This window comes from Peromyscus eremicus, chromosome 1 (genome assembly GCF_949786415.1).
Source record: "Peromyscus eremicus chromosome 1, PerEre_H2_v1, whole genome shotgun sequence".
Taxonomy (NCBI): Eukaryota; Metazoa; Chordata; class Mammalia; order Rodentia; family Cricetidae; genus Peromyscus; species Peromyscus eremicus.
The window spans coordinates 7,923,315-7,940,277 of NC_081416.1; the positions used below are offsets into that span (position 1 = coordinate 7,923,315).

General features: G+C 45.2%; 1 protein-coding gene across 2 annotated transcripts in view; it reads right to left on the minus strand.

The window, feature by feature from the left end:
* Window positions 1–16,963, minus strand: part of Rbm20 (RNA binding motif protein 20) — a 208,789-nt gene that overhangs the window by 15,899 nt on the left and 175,927 nt on the right. For both annotated transcript variants that reach the window (XM_059245968.1, XM_059245975.1), the window contains exons 8-9: window positions 11,050–11,129; window positions 5,417–6,086 (exon numbers count right to left, since the gene is read on the minus strand). In XM_059245968.1, coding sequence (XP_059101951.1) covers window positions 5,417–6,086; window positions 11,050–11,129 — 750 coding nt within the window. The remainder of the gene's footprint in view (window positions 1–5,416; window positions 6,087–11,049; window positions 11,130–16,963) is intronic.

A 16,963-nucleotide genomic window follows, 5' to 3' on the forward strand; every position in this document is an offset into this window, starting at 1 on the left:
CTCTTGGCCTTCTAAGACTAAAATATTATCAATCTGATCCTTTGTAGCAAAGGCTTCGGGTCTGGAGAGACGACTCTGCAGTTATGAGCACTGGCTGCTCTTCCAGAGGACCCAGGTTTAATTCCCAGCACCAGCATGGTGGCTCACGGCTGTCTGTAGCTCCAGTTCCTGGGGGTGTGATGCCCTCCTCTGGCCTCCACAGACAGCAAGCATGCAAGTGGTGTACAGATAAACATGCAGGCAAAACACCCATACACATAAAATAAATAAATATTTCTAAAAGAAAAGCCTTGCTAATTCTCACTTGAGAAGTTTCTAGAGTTTACGCTCCCATGACTTAACCCTTGGTCATCAAATCAAGGCTACTCCCTAGGCTTCCTTGGGATAGGAGACGTTGTATTTTATCAACATTCTTGGCTGAAGTTGGTTCAAAGTAAAGGTTCTAGTTTTAATTACTTACAACCAGACACACCCTCTTGAGCTGATAAAGAGCCAATTGGAGCAGGAACTGGGGGGTGACTGGTATAACTGGTTATTACTGGATAGGGACAGCTGATGCAGGGGAATCCACTCTGAGCTTTCCTCAAGTCTTCTGTGGGCAGAGCAAAGCAGCCCCAGCTGTCCTTCAGCTACCAGAGCCAACGATGGCCATTTACATTGTTGTTGTTTTAATCTCCCTGAATAAATTATCCCTAGCCCTTCCTTATGAAAATAAACTCCCATTTATGAGTAGTTCCTGCAGACATAACTCCTGGTCAATACAGTGAAGCATCCCATCCAGCTCAAGCTTGGGGAGCAAAGGGTGGTAGCCTTAATGATGTAGCCAGAAGCCCCTTACCACAAAAACCTGTAAAAAGGAGCAGGGGGAGGGAGATTCCAGGTTTCTCTTTGCCCTCTAGACAGCTCTAGGTGAGAAGGGCACTTTCGGGGGAACAGACAAATGGAATCCATACCCAGCTCCCCCACCTCATAGACAAGGCAGTAGGTCTCAATGGTGGTAAGCAGGTATTGCCACCAGAGAGCCAGGAATCCTGCTCAGCTACCGTCTCTTTTCTATTTTCTACAAGGCAATCCAAAAGGCTCCTCTGAAGATGGAAAAAGAGTCACATCCCCTGTGCACTTTCTTGTCAGATTTCCTTTATTTCCCCTTTCGTTGAGGACTGAGAATCTTTAATCTGCACTCAAGGCCCCGCATGCTATGGCTCCTGTGGACAGATGCATCTCACCTCCCAATACATTAACCACAAGGAGCCTTTGCATACGCTGCTCCCTCTGTCTGACCTTCCTTGTCACTCCCAAAGTATGCAGCCTTCCTTCAAACCTCCACAGGGAAGCCTTGAATCCCGTACAGCTACCGACAGCATCTCACAGCTCTCCCGCTTAGCATCACTCCTGCTCTGTTCACTCGAAGAGTGACATGGCCTTTCCACCGTGTCCCAGAGTGCTGGGGTCTCTGAACCGAGCACGAGCGGTTTTTCTATTTCTTCTTGTCCTCCTCCTCCTCCTCCTCCTCCTCCTCCTCCTCCTCCTCCTCCTCCTCCTCTTCTTCTTCTTCTTCTTCTTCTTCTTCTTCTTCTTCTTCTTCTTCTTCTTCTTCGTTTTTCAAGACAGGGTTTCTCTGTGTAGCTTTGGAGCCTGTCCTGGATCTCGCTCTATAGACCAGACTGGCCTTGAACTCACAGAGATCTGCCTGGCTCTGCCTCTATTTCTTCTTCTAGATTGTTCCCCCGACCCTCCCGTCGGGGTTTGTCTTCAGCAAGTCTCCAGCTGTGTGAGACTTAGAGATGTGGTTCAGACTACCCATTTTCGTGTGTGTGTGTGTGTGTGTGTGTGTGTGTGTGTGTGTGTGTGTGACATGCATATGTGTGTACATGTTTGTGTACAGGCACATATGTGCACAGCATGTGTGTATGCATCAGAAGGCAACTCGGGTATTGGTCCTCATCTTCCACCTAGTTTTAGACAAGGCATCATTGTTGTTTGCCGTGGTACCACACTAGGTGGCCCACAAGCTTCCAGAGATTTTCCTGTACCTCCCATCTCATCATAGGATCACTGTGATTATAGACATGTACTAATATGTCCAGCTTTACCTGAGTCTGGAGACATGCTTGCAATGAAAAATGTACCCACCCTGGACTTTCTAAAGCACGAGAGACTCCATGCATATCTGTAGAGCTGGGTCTTGTCTAAGAGGAGGGAGATCTGGTGGCAGGGCATGCGCTCGGCATGGTAGCCACCATCTGGAGCTGAGCAGTCACCAACCCTTGCTTGGCCTCACTCATCCTACCACCTCTCTGGCTTGGCTTGCCTGGACGCATCGCAGTCCTTGACTCCTCCCTTCTAGAAGGATGGGCTACAGCTTCTTTCCCTCACCCTCTCTCAGTGACTTGATTTCTTTCCTATTTGCTGGGGTTCTAAGGTCAGGTCTGGATCTGGCCACCTGTTCTCCACCTGTAGAGATTTCAGAGCATCTGTCAGGAGCATAAGCTCACTAATCACTATCGGGGTCTAATAATCACCCCTACTTAGCAAACACTAGAGTGTGGCCTGGCTCTCAGGAGTCAGACCTTTGCCTCCTCCACAGACACTTGTTCAACACCCATGCTGTGCCAAGCTCTGGGCAGGGACAAGGCTGTGACAAGGCTGTAACACAAAAGATTATTGCCTCGTAGAGATGGCGTCTGGGGGTTGTGGGGTGAGAGCAGACACTGTGTTACACAATGCTACTCAGCAATGTGTACACAGATCACCCTGAGCACAAAAAGGCAAGAAGAGACAGAAGTGGGCAGGATGTTGAGATGTTACACAGCAGCCGTAAGCAACAACATAGATGCTAAGAACAAGCCAAGTGGACTTCTGGGGAAGGAAGACTCCATGCCAAGGGGATCCTGTGCAAAGGCCTGCCAACTCACCCTGCTGGCCTTTCCTTGAGGCACTGAGACACCCCCAACTTCTTTACCACTTCTGAGCAAATACAGCTGTCCTGTGGTGTCTGCGGGTGTGTGTGTATGTGTGTGTGTGTGTGTGTGTGTGTGTGTGTGTGTGTGTGTGTCCCAGATTCCTGTCACATGCCAGGGTCTGCAGGTGCCTAAGGCCCTTATATAAAATCCTCCTATTTGCCTGTAACCCCCACATATCCTCTCACAAACTTTAAATCACCTCTGGATTACTTTTTATCCCTGGTGCCATGTGAACACTATATGAATAGTTACTTTACTGTCTTCTTTAGACATAACATTTTTTTTAAGGTTTGTAGATGTTCATTCAAGACAAAACTTATTCACAAAATATTTTCAATTTGTGGTGGGTTGAATCCACAAACATGGAAACCAGGGATACAGTTTTAAAAAGTGTATCCTCTTAAAATTATCAGCCGGCTTGCCAGGTTCTCAGAACCCAGTGTAGGTCTTTAACAGGGCACAGAGAGTCTGTCCCACCTACTTCTCTGACGTCACGTCCTGTGCAGTTCCTGGTTTGCCAGTTGAGAAAACATGGCAGACTTTGAAATGGACAACAAAGATTACTGGTAGGACCCCCTGTCCTTCCTCTATTTATTTATTTATTTATTTGTTTGTTTATTTATTTATTTACTTACTTACTTACTTACTTAATGAATTACTTATTTACTTAACTGGGGTTTGAATCCAGGGCCTCTTATAACTAGGCAATGCTCCACCACCGAGTTTCATCCTAGTCATTCACATTTTTAATTTGAGTCAGGGTCTCACTAAATTGCCCAGGCTGGCTTCTGTCTTCCTTCTGGCTTCCTTCTGCTTCTGTCTACTTCTCTGGATTACAGGTCTGTGCCACTAGGCCCAGGCCTGGTATCCTGTTCATAGAATGGTAGGCATTTTTCTACCACATCCTGCTAAGGTATCTGATTCTTTGGTGGTCAGTAATTTTACATCTGTGCTGAAAACTGATCATTGATCCTAATGCAGACACTTCTTACTCATCAAGATGCAAATGAGTTTTATCCAGTGAAGACTCAGCCGATTCCCTGTTTCCTGCGAAAGACACCAGTGAGTGACACCTCACTAGCAAATCTCTGTTTTGATTGCTTACTTAAGTTGCCTGTTCATTAGCCCCTCTTTTGAGCTGACTTTATATCATATGCTGTTAAGATGTAATGTAGGAGCTAATAAAAATCTTTGGTGTGTGTTCACTGTGTGTTTCTAGCAGGATCATGATTTATGTTTAAAAAACAAAATCTTTAAGCATGTCCTACAAATGCAGCTGTGTTGAGTATCTTCAGGTTCTTGAAAACAGTCATTTGCTTTCACTTCTGCTTGCTGCAGCTTCTACCATGAATACCAAACTGGTTTCTGTCCATTTTTAATACCCAGCTCGAATACCCTCTACACATAGCTTTTATTCTGTAATGTCAACTGCTTACAGAGCTGCTGATCCACTGTAAACTTGGGTTCTATTATATGCAGATTATTTTATGTTTGTTAGACCTGGGCCTCTACCATTTATGGGCTATGTCCTTTTCACTGTGGTTTGCTTGTGTCTAGACCACCACCTGGCACCCTTCCTGAGCATGGAGGAATGAAGACTGGAATAATAAGAATAATAGCCCAAAGTGGCTCTTCAGTGTTCATGGAATTAAGAATTGGACTCCTTATTTGGACTGTCACCAACTCCTTCTTCAGAGTGACTAGAAGATACGCACAGAGGATTTTAAGGATTAAGTTTCTTATGAAAACCCCTAAAACTCTACTACCTCATCTCCGTTTAATAGGAGGCCTCAGCTAAAAGGAAACACAAATCAAGTTAGAATTCCGACATTGCTCCACTGCTATCCTCCAAAGTGCCAGCTGGTTGCAATGTGCCTTTATTAAGACGAAATGAAAGTCTTATCTGGAGAAGCTCACCATGCTTGAGCTCACAGCATAACTTTGAGGGTGGTGGCCATTTCTCCTTTCCTGTCCTTGGAGCCCCAGGGCCAGTGATACTTTTGGCAGGTGCATAGAATGGAGCAAGATCTAATCTCCCTTGGGTAAATGTGGGTGCCAACACCGAGGAACACTCCACCCTGGGCACACAGAACTACAAAGGGCCTTTCCATCAAGTCTCTCCTTAACTTCTAGTGAAGGCAACAAGGTCCCGTGGGACTTGGAGCTGGATCACTCACTACGACTCTGGCCGTCCTGTTTCCAGCCCGGTCTCCTTGATGGAATAGCATCATGCTCTATGTTTTCCCCCTCTGGAGTAACAGCGATCCTGACTTTGTGGGGTTGCTATGAGGATTAAGTGGTAGTTGACAGAGTGTACTTCGCACAGTACCCTGCACATGGCAAACGGTCAGAAACATTCATTGCTTCTGCACACGTTCGTCATCAATATACGAGGCTTGTGGTTTCCCTCCAGGCCAGCCTCACCTTCCCTAGGGTTACATCTGCATCATTACCTCATTCTCTGCCATTCTGCTTTCTTTTTTATCATCAGCTCCTCCTTGGTCTCTGTCAGGTCTCTTGGCTTTACTTTTCTCACTCTGCTTGGACTTGGCAACCTCCGGAGCCCTAGTGATCTTGAGTTCCAGTTCATCCTCCTTGCCCGAGTCCTCCGGGGGAGGGTGTCGAGTTTCCCGAAATCTGGCCTCTTCTTTCCGCCTGGACCTTCCTGGTATTTCCTGCTGCTGCTTGGGGTGTTTGTCCAACTTGGCTTTAGGCTCCTTTCGATAATAGCCATCTTCTCGGCCTTTGTAGCTGGACAAAGAATGGAGTTGGCTGGGGGACCCTGACCTCGGGTACTTTTCCCGGTGGCCCCTCCCTCCTTCAAGTCGCTCATCCAACTCAGCTTTGTCCAGTTGCCTGGGGTAGTGTTTCCGGTCGTGTGCCCAAACATCTGTCCTGTCTCTCTTGTCCTCCCCGTTCTCCCTCCAGGGGACGGGCTCTCGGTCGTCTTCCCTCCTTGCATAGGGAGAGTGCTCCCAGGAGTCCCGGCCATTGCCCCAGTCGGCCCGAGAAGGGCCTGGTGGACTGTGGGAAGAGCTGCAGGAAGTAAAACTTGGAGTGTGGGATCTGGGGGAAAGCGATCGGCTCACGGGGCTTCGAGAACGTGGCCGCTCTGCACCGTATCTGGGAGGAAGGAAAAGTCAGTGTTTAGAAGCTGCAGAGCCCATACCCCACACCACCCAGATGTTGACGCACACAGTTCCTCTCAGAGATGTCCTTGGAACCCACCTGGACATTTGTCAGTCACAAGCCAGCTCTACACAGGGTGGCCAGGAACATGCCTGTCCTCCCTCTTGAATTACAGGCATGGATTTCCACCTAAGCCGCTCTCTGCCCCCTCCCCTACAGTCTGCTCCTAGGAGCTGGGAAAAGATTATATTGGTTTGGCTTAGTCCTACTTTACTTCCTCTTGGAAGCTCTGTTCAGGATACGGACCCCAGGAGAGTCTTTTCCTGGGGATGTACAGGGTGAGGACTCCGAGTAAAGGGCTAAGTGGTGCGCTTGCCATGTCTGTCCTTGGAGACACTGACTACCCAGACCCAATGTCGCTTGCTTTGAAGAAGACCTGAAGCCACTCCTCCGCTTGGACCCCATCAGACTATAGGTGACTTATCTTCCTTTTTTCCTCCCATTTAGACCTCATTACAAGCAGTTAGGATTCTGGGAATGGAAGAGGGCTGTTTATAGTTGGGGAGTGGCAGGAATGAGGAGGCAGGCTCAGCAATCCCCAAAACAAAGAATTAGGAAGACATCTGAGGGTTGGCAAAGGTCTCAGAACTCAGACCTGTTCAGATTTGAGAGGAAGACAGGAAACCCCAGGAAGTGGCTCTGCCTAAGGTTTGGAGCCAAACTTCAAAGTCTTCCCACTCTAGTTGCCACATAACCACAGGTGCCATGATCTGTCCTTATACACACCATTAAACCCCAAGTAACCACCCTTTTAAATAAAAAAATCAGACAAATAAAAATCCCAATCCTGAACACTCACATGCTCTCTGAAGGCTATTGAACGGATCACCTGAATCCCACACCTGACACCCTAAAAGGATGGGACACTTTCATTTCGTTCTCAAATGTGGAACAACAATGTACCCCTCACTGCCAGGACCCAGAGCTGCACCTCTTCCAGGACTAGAGGAGTCTCTTCAGCTGGACACTTGTCCTCTACAGTTAGGTTAGAGCACCCCCTGTGGCCACTCTGGAGACTGCAGGCCTGGTTATGTTTTCCCATCTTAAGGGTCATAAACGTCAGTTAAAAGAACTTAGTTGGGCAATTATAGCATTCAGCATCCTACGGAACTGATGTTCAAGGAATCAGGTGGGTTTTTCCCATCTACATCCTTACTTCGACATCTACATTCAGCTTGTGAAAAATCAGTAACTGGCTACCTCTAAACAGAATCTCTGACACCACTATGTACACCCAGGATACGTCAGTAAAGTGACAGCTTGCCCCACAGAGCCAGACACAACTCCCAATTGCTGTATTCCTTTCCAGCACAAGAGGAACAGCTAGAGAAGCCCAGCATCCCCATCTAACCTGAGCACACTTCCCGTCTATAGTGGCACCTTTCATATGAACAGGGAGGAGTAGAGGCTAGAAGGACAGACCGATGATCAGAGCCAAGGGCAGGCCAAGTTACAACTCAAATACCCCAGGCTGGCTAATTTTATGTCAACTTGACGCAGGCTAGAGTCATCTGAGAGGAGGCAACCCTAATTGAGAAAAGGCCTCCATAAGATCAAGCTGTAGGCAAGCCAGTAAGGCATTTTCTTAATTTGTGATTGATAAGGGAGAGCCCAGCCTTGTGGGTAGGGTCACCTCTGGGCTGGTGATCCTGGGTGCTATAAGAAACCAGGCTGAGCAAGCCATGAGGAACAAACCAATAAGCAGCATCCTCCATGGCCTCTGCATCAGCTCCCGCCTTCAGGCTCCTGCCTTGTTTGAGTCCCTGTTGTGGAATAATCTTTTTTCACACTGTGAAGATGTGTCACTTGGATTGGCTTAATAAAACAACTGAATGGTCAATAGCTAGACAGGATATGGGAGGGGGAACAGAGAGGACGCTGGGAAGTTGGAGTCACTAGTCAGACACAGAGGAAGCCAGACATGCAGGAGGAGAGGTAAAAGCCATGAGCCACATGACCACACGTAAATTAATAGAAATGGGTTAATTTAAGTTATAAGAGCAGGTTAGAAACAAGCCTAAGCTATCAGCTGAGCTTTCATATAAGAAGCCTTCATGTAGTGATTTGGGAGCTCGTTGATGGGACAGAGAAAGACTCACTACATATGGCAGGAAAAAATAGTTTAAAAATAATAGTAAAAGTCTTTAAAGAAAGAAGTAAAATAAAAAAATTTTAAAAAAAGAAGTCAGAGAAAGACTTGCCACAAATGGCATCCAATGTAGGGGTATGTATTTCCACATAAGACCTGAGAAAGCTTTAAAAAAGGTTTCAAACACACAAAATTAGTCAAATGTGGCTTCCTAGTCCTGCAGTCTCTCATGCAGGCCAACGTACAGTGATGCCTTTCCTGGCCATTGCCTGTGGGCTTGAGACACCAGTGGGCCATGAGCTAAGCTGCACAGGAGTTTAGGTTTTGCTCATGCAGGCAAAAAAGGTTACAGATACCCAGCAAAGCAGATTCAGATGGAAAAACCCCCAGATAGGTTACAGTGTGCTTAACAATATGCATAGGCTTAAGAAAAAAAAAGAAAAAGAATTTAGACAGTCATAAAAAAGTTTAAAAATAATGAAGTCTTTAAAGAGAGAAATAAAGTAATAAAAATATAGTTATAAAAAGACAGAAAATACACAGAGAGTCTGGATTCTGTATGGTGTCTTGTTGAGATTAATTTTTTTTATTGATGAGCAGCAAACAATAGTTCTAAGAAACACTGGTTTATGGAAACTGCCAAATTAAAGGAACCTATATATTTTTGAAATTTCTTAATTTCAAAATGGAAGTCAAAAAATATGTTGCTTTGGAGAAAAAGTTATGCTTTTGTTTCCACAGAAAATAAAAGGCTGTGGATTTACTCGAGGTTAAAGAGGATCAGGTTTGATGGGGGAGACTCCCTGAAAATCTTGGCTACAGATATAAAGAAACAAACCTAGAAAAACTACATAAGACAGGTGACATTAGAGATTCAGGGATCTCTTTCTGAAGAGAAAAATGGGAGATATAGTATAAAAATGATGAGATAAAAGGGTGGATTGTTGTGTCTACTTTTAAACAACCACTAGTCTCAAATATTTTACATTGGTATGGATTTTTGTATGTTGATACAAATTTAAGATTATTTTTGTTAGAACATACTGTACATCTATTTCTACTCTTGTTTAAGGTACTGTACCTATGCAGTTAATTTAACAATGTAATGTAATTTTCTAGTCCTTGAAAGTTATTATTACAAACTATTTAGGATAATAAAGAAATATAGGTTAGTAGTTAGTCACCTATAACCATCAAATTTGTAATCATGTTAGGTATGTTTTCAAGGTCAAATAGAGATATATTTTAGATTAGATGGTCTTCAAACACTTCAAAGATCTATAGAGCATGACATTTAAATTGTTTTGTAACATAGGACTTTTCATGAAAATGAGACACATCTGCTCCTGGAGTACCAATTTACTTCAGAGAAGATGATGGGCATCATACTTTCAGTATGGTAAAACTAACCATTTGAGCAAGAAACTGCTCTTGTTTTGACTGCTAACAATATGCTGTATAAACTGGACAAGCAGGACACAAAGGAAAAAGACTACTGAAATTTGCCAAGATAAGACGGAGCAGTCCTTCAAAATTCCTGTTTCAGAGAAAAGTCTGCCAGACATTCTGCAGGACACACAGGAAAGTGACTGCTGAACTTTGCCAAAACAAGGGAGGGGCGACAGTCCTTCAAATTTCTATTTCACAGAAAAGTATATCAGTTATTCTAGGCTTGTAGGTCGAAGACAGATGCTCCAATGTTACAAAGGAACCTTGGGTAACTGCCCAGGCTATCAGTTGTCTCTGCCATTTCTTAGTTTTAGAAGTTGCTTTCTATGCACTTTCTGTTTACTCAAGTAATATTTTATCCTTCTTAGCTCTCTGATGGAGATTGAAGAGTATATAGTTATAGTTTTACAGTTTTCCTTGTTACCAAATTCAGAGAAGAAACTTACTTAAGAGATGTAAAGTTTATAAGGTTAAAAACTTAAAAGTTTAAGTTGTTTATCCAAAATGATGTTTTAAGGTCTAAAAAGATATTTTTAGAGTGATTATACAAGTTATAATAAAAATGGTTTAGGTATAAAACTTTGGACTTATCAAGAGAGAATAGATAATGGAATATTTATCCCAAATATGCCAAGTGAAGATAGACTGGACATTGTAAGTGAGATTCTTGCTTGATGATTGTTCTTATTGCATATAGTTTCACTTGTTAGAGTTGATACCTTTCCTTCCTATTCAGACAGCATCTGATATTTGTTCTTATTGTATACAGTTTTACTATGTTAGAGTTAAAGCCTTTTCTTTTTATTTAGACAAAAAGGGAGAAATGTTGTGGAATAATCTTTTTGTACACTGTGAAGATGTGTCACTTGGATTGGTTTAATAAAAAAGCTGAATGGTCAATAGCCATTCAGGATTTTCAGAGCAAAGAGAACTCTGGGAAGAAGAAGGCAGAGTTGCCAGCTAGACACAGAGGAAGCCAGACATGCAGGAGGAGGTAAAAGCAATGAGCCATGTGGCCATACGTAAATTAATAGAAATGGGTTAATTTAAGTTATAAGAGCAGGTTAGAAACAAGCCTAAGCTATCAGCTGAGCTTTCATATAAGAAGCCTTCATGTAGTGATTTGGGAGCTGGCTGGTGGGACAGAGAAAGACTTGCTGCAAGTTCCTGCCCTAATCACTTTGGCTAATGAATTGTTATAGGGAAGTGTGAGTGAAATAAACCCTTTCCTCCCCAAGTGACTTTTGGTGATGGTGTTTCATTGCAGCAGTATTAATCCTAACTAAGACATCCCCTAAGAACAAGAAGCTAGAAGATATTTTAACCTCCAGGTCTCTGTCCTAAAACCCAGAGCCTCACCTGTCAGCTTCTCGGAACATGTCCCTCTCCCTCTGGGAATGGATGTCCTGGATGATAGCAGCCACATTTTTCCCAGGTTTCTAGGCAAAGTCAGAGAGGTCATTAGAGAACACTGCAAGTGTCCGTGGGAAGCAGCCATGACCTGCCTTGCTCATTGCCCAGCCTACCACAGGGTAAATGGCATCTTTTGAGGAAAGATAGAGGGGTTGATCCAAAAGATGAGGAGTGTGAGCATGAGGAGGACCAGAGTAGGGCTCAGGGTCCAGAGAGCAAGGCATGTGAGCTATGGCTTAATAAAGCAGATATTTTTTAAAAAAAAAAAATAGAACTAAAAACTCTCAATCACAACTGGGCAGAGTGGTGCACACCTTTAATCCCAGCACTCAGGAGGAAGAGGCAGGCAAATCTCTGAGTTCAAGACCAGCCTGGTCTACAGAGCAAGTTCTCAGACAGCCAGGGCTATACAGAGAAACCCTACCTCGAACAAAACAAAAAAACTTCTCCATTAACCATGTCAAGTGTTGATAAAGAGTTCTATTAAGAAGACTAATCAATTACTCTTTTCTTCTGTACCTTTTCCTATGTGACTTACAAAGACTTCCAGAGCCAATCAGACACTAGTGAACATCATGTATCTCATCTCATTCTGGGAAACCCAGGTCTAGTGGACAGAGACTGGAATTCTGCCTTCTCAGCAAGGCATGGCTGCTGTTCTGCTATCACTACAGTCAAGGGTAGGTCTGGGAGAAGCACCTAGTAAAGATGAGAATGGAGGAGGACCTGTCTGTGGTTTCAGAGAAAGAGTCTAGGGACACAGGGAAAAGATGTAAAATGTTCAAGCCAGGGAGGGATCACCTGTCAGATGTAGACACAAAGGAAAGGACAAAGAGAAGACTCTGATCCTGAGACATGGAAGAGCAAGGACACAGACCCAGGGAGTCAGCACTAGTTGGGACAACTAGCCCCAAGAGTACCTCACACCTCAGGCAAATGGTACTTGTATTCAACAGAAAGTATAAACCTTGACACTTTATAAGCATATGCAATGCTCCATGCAATTACCAGATTTCCCAGAACATACACTGTCAACTGTCCCCATATCTGCTTGAATGGCACCAAAACCTTGCAGAGCCCAAGGCTGTTGTGAAGAGGCCAAGGCTGGGCCAGGGGCTGGGAAGAACGCTCCTGCCCAGAATGTTTCCTTCCACCCATACTCATCCCAGACAGACATGTCTGGAATCCCTTGAGCTAGTCTTTCTGCCTTCCCTTAGACGTTGGCCACTGCTTTCATGCAGCCAACGCATGACAAACAATGGAGCTTGGGAACACTAATGGGAACCACCAGGATCAATCATGTCTATGTGACAACCTGTGCGACATCAAGGAGGCCAATTCCAGGTCTCCAGTCTGTGGCTTGTGCTGGAACAATTGAAGAAGGCAGCAGCTGAAGAGTACGTCCCCAAACCAGGCAACTTCTCAGAGCACAGTAAAATCCCCGGAGTGGTTTGGACAGGGGCTTCTTCTCGTAAAAAGTTTTAGAGGTCAATGTTTTCTACTCTTGTGGAATTTAGTGCCTTCCTGGTTGTTCCTTTCAGAACCAGAAAGGCAGGAATAAGAAGAGGAGTGCAGCCTTGTGGGGCAGCAGATAGAGGAGACAGGTTTTACAGAACCCCCACCGCAGGGCAGGCAGTGTGGTCAAGAAGCACTCAGGCTCTTCTCCAGGTGTAAGTGCCACAATGCTGCCACCATTCCAGAGAAGTGGGAGTGAAAGAGAATAAAGTCAGTCTATGATGCCATTTGGGATACCTTGTTATTACAGGACAATTTGGATACACAAGAATGTAGAATGAATGTACACCGAATCCTGTCTAATCTTGTGAGATTTGTATTCTGACCTTCTTTTCCCACCCTTGAAATTCTTTTGAAGCAAATCTCAGCTGTCACATCTCTTCCTCTGTCCTATGGTGACACTGATGCAGATCAATACCCACACAGGAGGCCAGCACGGTTCCCACTGTCAATACATCTTCTAATACAGGACAAGAGTCTAAGCCCCTGGGGGTCCCAGGAAAGTGCTTGCTACTGACAGAGAGGGACCAGAAGTTGGAATCTTAACCGTGTGAAAGTTGGTTCTGTCCTCCAACTGGCAGAGTCTGGGGTCACGGCTTATTGAATGTGGGAGACTCACCTTCTACATCTAGAAAGGCAGAGTAATGAGACCTGTTTGGCATCAGTCACCAAAAGCCTCAGGGCATGACAAACAGTGCCCTTTGAAAGCTGCTGGGATGGGGGTGGGGTTTAGGTCTTCTGACAGCTCTGCAGATGTTGGTCTGACCTCCAAAGTCTAGGGAAGATGCTGAAACCTTCTCTATGAGCCTGAAATTCATCAGACCCAGGCTCTGTTAGCACAGCCCTAGTTGTTTCTGACATGATTGGACTTCCCAGCCTGTAGGCCTCTCCTTTCATCCAGCTTCTTCCTGGAAACTCCCCTCTCTGTACGGCTAATTCTCCTACCCTACATGGCCTTGCCAATCAAAGCACAGCCTTCCCCTGGCCACAGAGACTGGTTCGGGGATGGGCACGTGTGGTGAATTAGTCCAATCAGAATGACTGTCAGAGGTTTTGTGGGAGTGAGCCTGGTTCTCTCTTACTGAAGGAGATAGGGCATAACACCTGAAGCTAGAGCTGCAGAGGGCTACCACGCCATCTAGAGGAGAGAGCCTGGGGCTGCTGGGGGCCATCCCATGAAGCGCTCAGAAAACAAAGCCAGAACAGAGAACAACAACATCTTGATCTCATTGGTGCAAAATCCAGCTGTACCTGCAGTCAGCTACTCCTGCACTTTCGTTCAAATGAGCCAAGAAATTCTTTCACCTACACCAATAGGCTTACTTGCCCTTGCCACAAGTTTCTGTTACAGGGAGAGAGAGAGAGAGAGAGAGAGAGAGAGAGAGAGAGAGAGAGAGAGAGAGAGGAGAGAGGAGGGGGGAAGGGAAGGGGGAGAGGGGAGAGGAGAGAGGGGAGGGGAGAGGAGAGGAGAGGGGAGAGAGGAGAGAGAGAGAGAGAGAGAGAGAGAGAGAGAGAGAGGGAGGGAGAGAGAGAGAGAGGGAGGAGAGGGGAGAGGAGAGGAGAGAGGAGAGAGGAGAGAGAGAGAGAGAGAGAGAGAGGAGAGAGGAGGGGGGAGGGGGAGAGGAGAGAGGGGAGGGGGAGAGGGAGAGGGGAGAGGAGAGGAGAGGGGAGAGAGGAGAGAGAGAGAGAGGGAGGAGAGGGGAGAGGGGATAGGGGAGAGGAGAGGAGAGGGGAGAGAGGGGAGAGAGAGAGAGAGAGAGAGAGAGAGAGAGAGAGAGAGAGAGAGAATGTGTGTGCGAGAGCTGATTCATGTCAATTCGCAGGCCATAAAGTCTATTACACACAGTTGGAATATGCTGAAGGTCACAATGACCCAGAGGGACGATATGACAACATGAGAGCTGAAAACCCATAGCAAAGGTCAGAAAACAATGTGTTCCAGGCCTTTGCCACTTCAAGTGTACTCTTAGGACCAGGAGGGACAGCATCTGCTGGGGGCTGTCACAGAAATGCAGTCACAGCCTTGTCCCAGACCTGCAGAATCTGAACAATTCTAGCAAGAGCCCTGGTCTGGTGACGTCGTGCACCCTGGATTTGGGAAGCTCTGTCAGAATACTGTCTCTCCACTGTTCTGCCTGGGCGACTGTGAGCACAAAACTACTCAAGTTCCTGCTCTTTTGTTTTCGGTTTTCATGTGGATGGTGGAAAACCTAACAATGCGATGTAAAAAAATACCGTATCTGGTGCAAACCCAAAGTAGTCTCAGGGTTTTTTGTTTGTTTCTTTTTGTTGGTTGGTTCGTTGGTTTTATTTATTTTGTTGTGTTATTGAGACAGGGTCTAGTTCCTAGAGGGTAGCCCTGGCTGACTAGTAACTCACAAGACAAGGTCAGCTTGGTCTTGAATTTATAGTTTTACCTGCCTTTGCCTCCCCAGTGCTGGGGTTAAAGGCCAACGCCATCACACCCAGCCAACAGTCTCATGATTTCATCATGGATTGTCCAGTAACTATGATCTTGGGCAAGCTGTGGAACTTCTATTAGGCTCAATATCTTCATCTGTAAAAGTGAGATTATAATACCTGTCTGGCAGGACTGACGTCAAGATTAAAACAGATAATGCATGGAAGGTGCTTAATACATTACTTGCCCCAGAGGAGCAGGACTCAATTAAAGGTGTACATTATGCTGTACTCTTATAATTACTGTGATTATCCGCCCTGCACACCTCACAGGATAGTGATTGTGAGACTGAAAAGAAAATTGCCTAAAATCAAAGAACTCAAGTACAGTCCTGAGCTGATCTGAGTACTGAGGTTCACAGAGGTTAAGAAGTTGGCTCAATGCAGAAAGGGGCAGAGCCTAGGGCGGTGTCATCATTTTCCAATCTGGCATAGGTCACATATTCGTTGTTTCTTTGTTTCTGTGTCTCTCCTCCCATCAGACTAAGTTCCTCACACACTTACTCCCGCCATGCCCGTGGCACCAGCTCAGTTGCCACCCATAGTGGGCACTCAGGGAACGTTTGCTGAATGCAAGACTCAGACCACAAGACGTCTTGAACAGTAACTCCACACCACTCCAGACTGTCTCCCTCAGTAGAGTATTACTATGCCTTGGAACTACAAGAAACTACTGTTGTTCACCCTAATTCGAATCTTATGACATTCCACTTGGAGGCCCAAGCTCCATTGGGAACTCAGAGTAGAAATTCAATTCCAGTCCGCAGGGGAAAACAGGAGCTGGCTAGGTACAGAACAAGTTGGGCTTTTCACCTGTCTCATGCTTTTATTACAGAGAAAGAATCCAGGTTGGGCCTAATGTGGAACAGTTGGTAAGGAACTCCAGAGGCAATAATGTAAGCAGAGCAGAGAGGGGCCTAGGGTGACTGGTTAACATATTACCCACGTCTGCTATGTTGACTTGCTAGAATGTTTGTCCTTGCTAGAAGCAACCTTACCCTTTGTCATCTGATGTCAACTCTCAAGATTAAGGGCAGATTAAGAGCTGTGAGTTGTGAACAAATTGAACCCCAAGTAAAGATGGAAATGAACTAGGAATAAAAATCTTATTAGGTGGAACAGTGGAAAGCCTAAAACAAGAGGGTAGTTTTAAACACCAATACGACAATAATCAACCCAAACAGACCAAGTGCTCCAGTTAAGAGAACAGCAAATCAACCAGGAGACACAATATAAAAGAAAACCACAGGCAGATAACTTGGAAATAAACTTCCCACCAAGAAAACCAGAGCCAGTAAACATATGGAAAAAAGTACTCAACCTTATAAGTACTTCATCAGGAAAATACAAAATAAAACTGTAATAAACCAGAATACTGCACCCGCCCCACACCCAAATATAAAAATCAGACAAATTAAGGTTAGCAAGAATGTGAAACACTACAAAGCCTCATATTCTATGAGGAGAATATTAGACTGTGACAAAACACTTTGGAAAGAACTCATTGTCACCTAGCAGAGCTGAGGTGAGCCTGCCTGGTCATCTAGCAACTCCAACCCTAGTGATTCCTGTACCACCTAGTTTATGCCCCTGTGCATTTGTACCATGACAACATGCTTGACAAGTAGATTAGCACTTACGTTAATATCCACCAACTGGAAACCACCTGATGTCCATCAGCCATGAGATACATACACAAATGGCAGAGCCACGAAACACCACGAAACATCGTTTTATAGAACAATGAAATCGACATGGAAGACAAAACGTTGAACAGAAATAGCAAGACAATGTGATTCCCTTCATATTATGTTTAAGAATGGGCAAAGCTGCTGGGCGGTGGTGGCGCATGCCTTTAATCCCAGCACTCGGGAGGCAGAGCCAG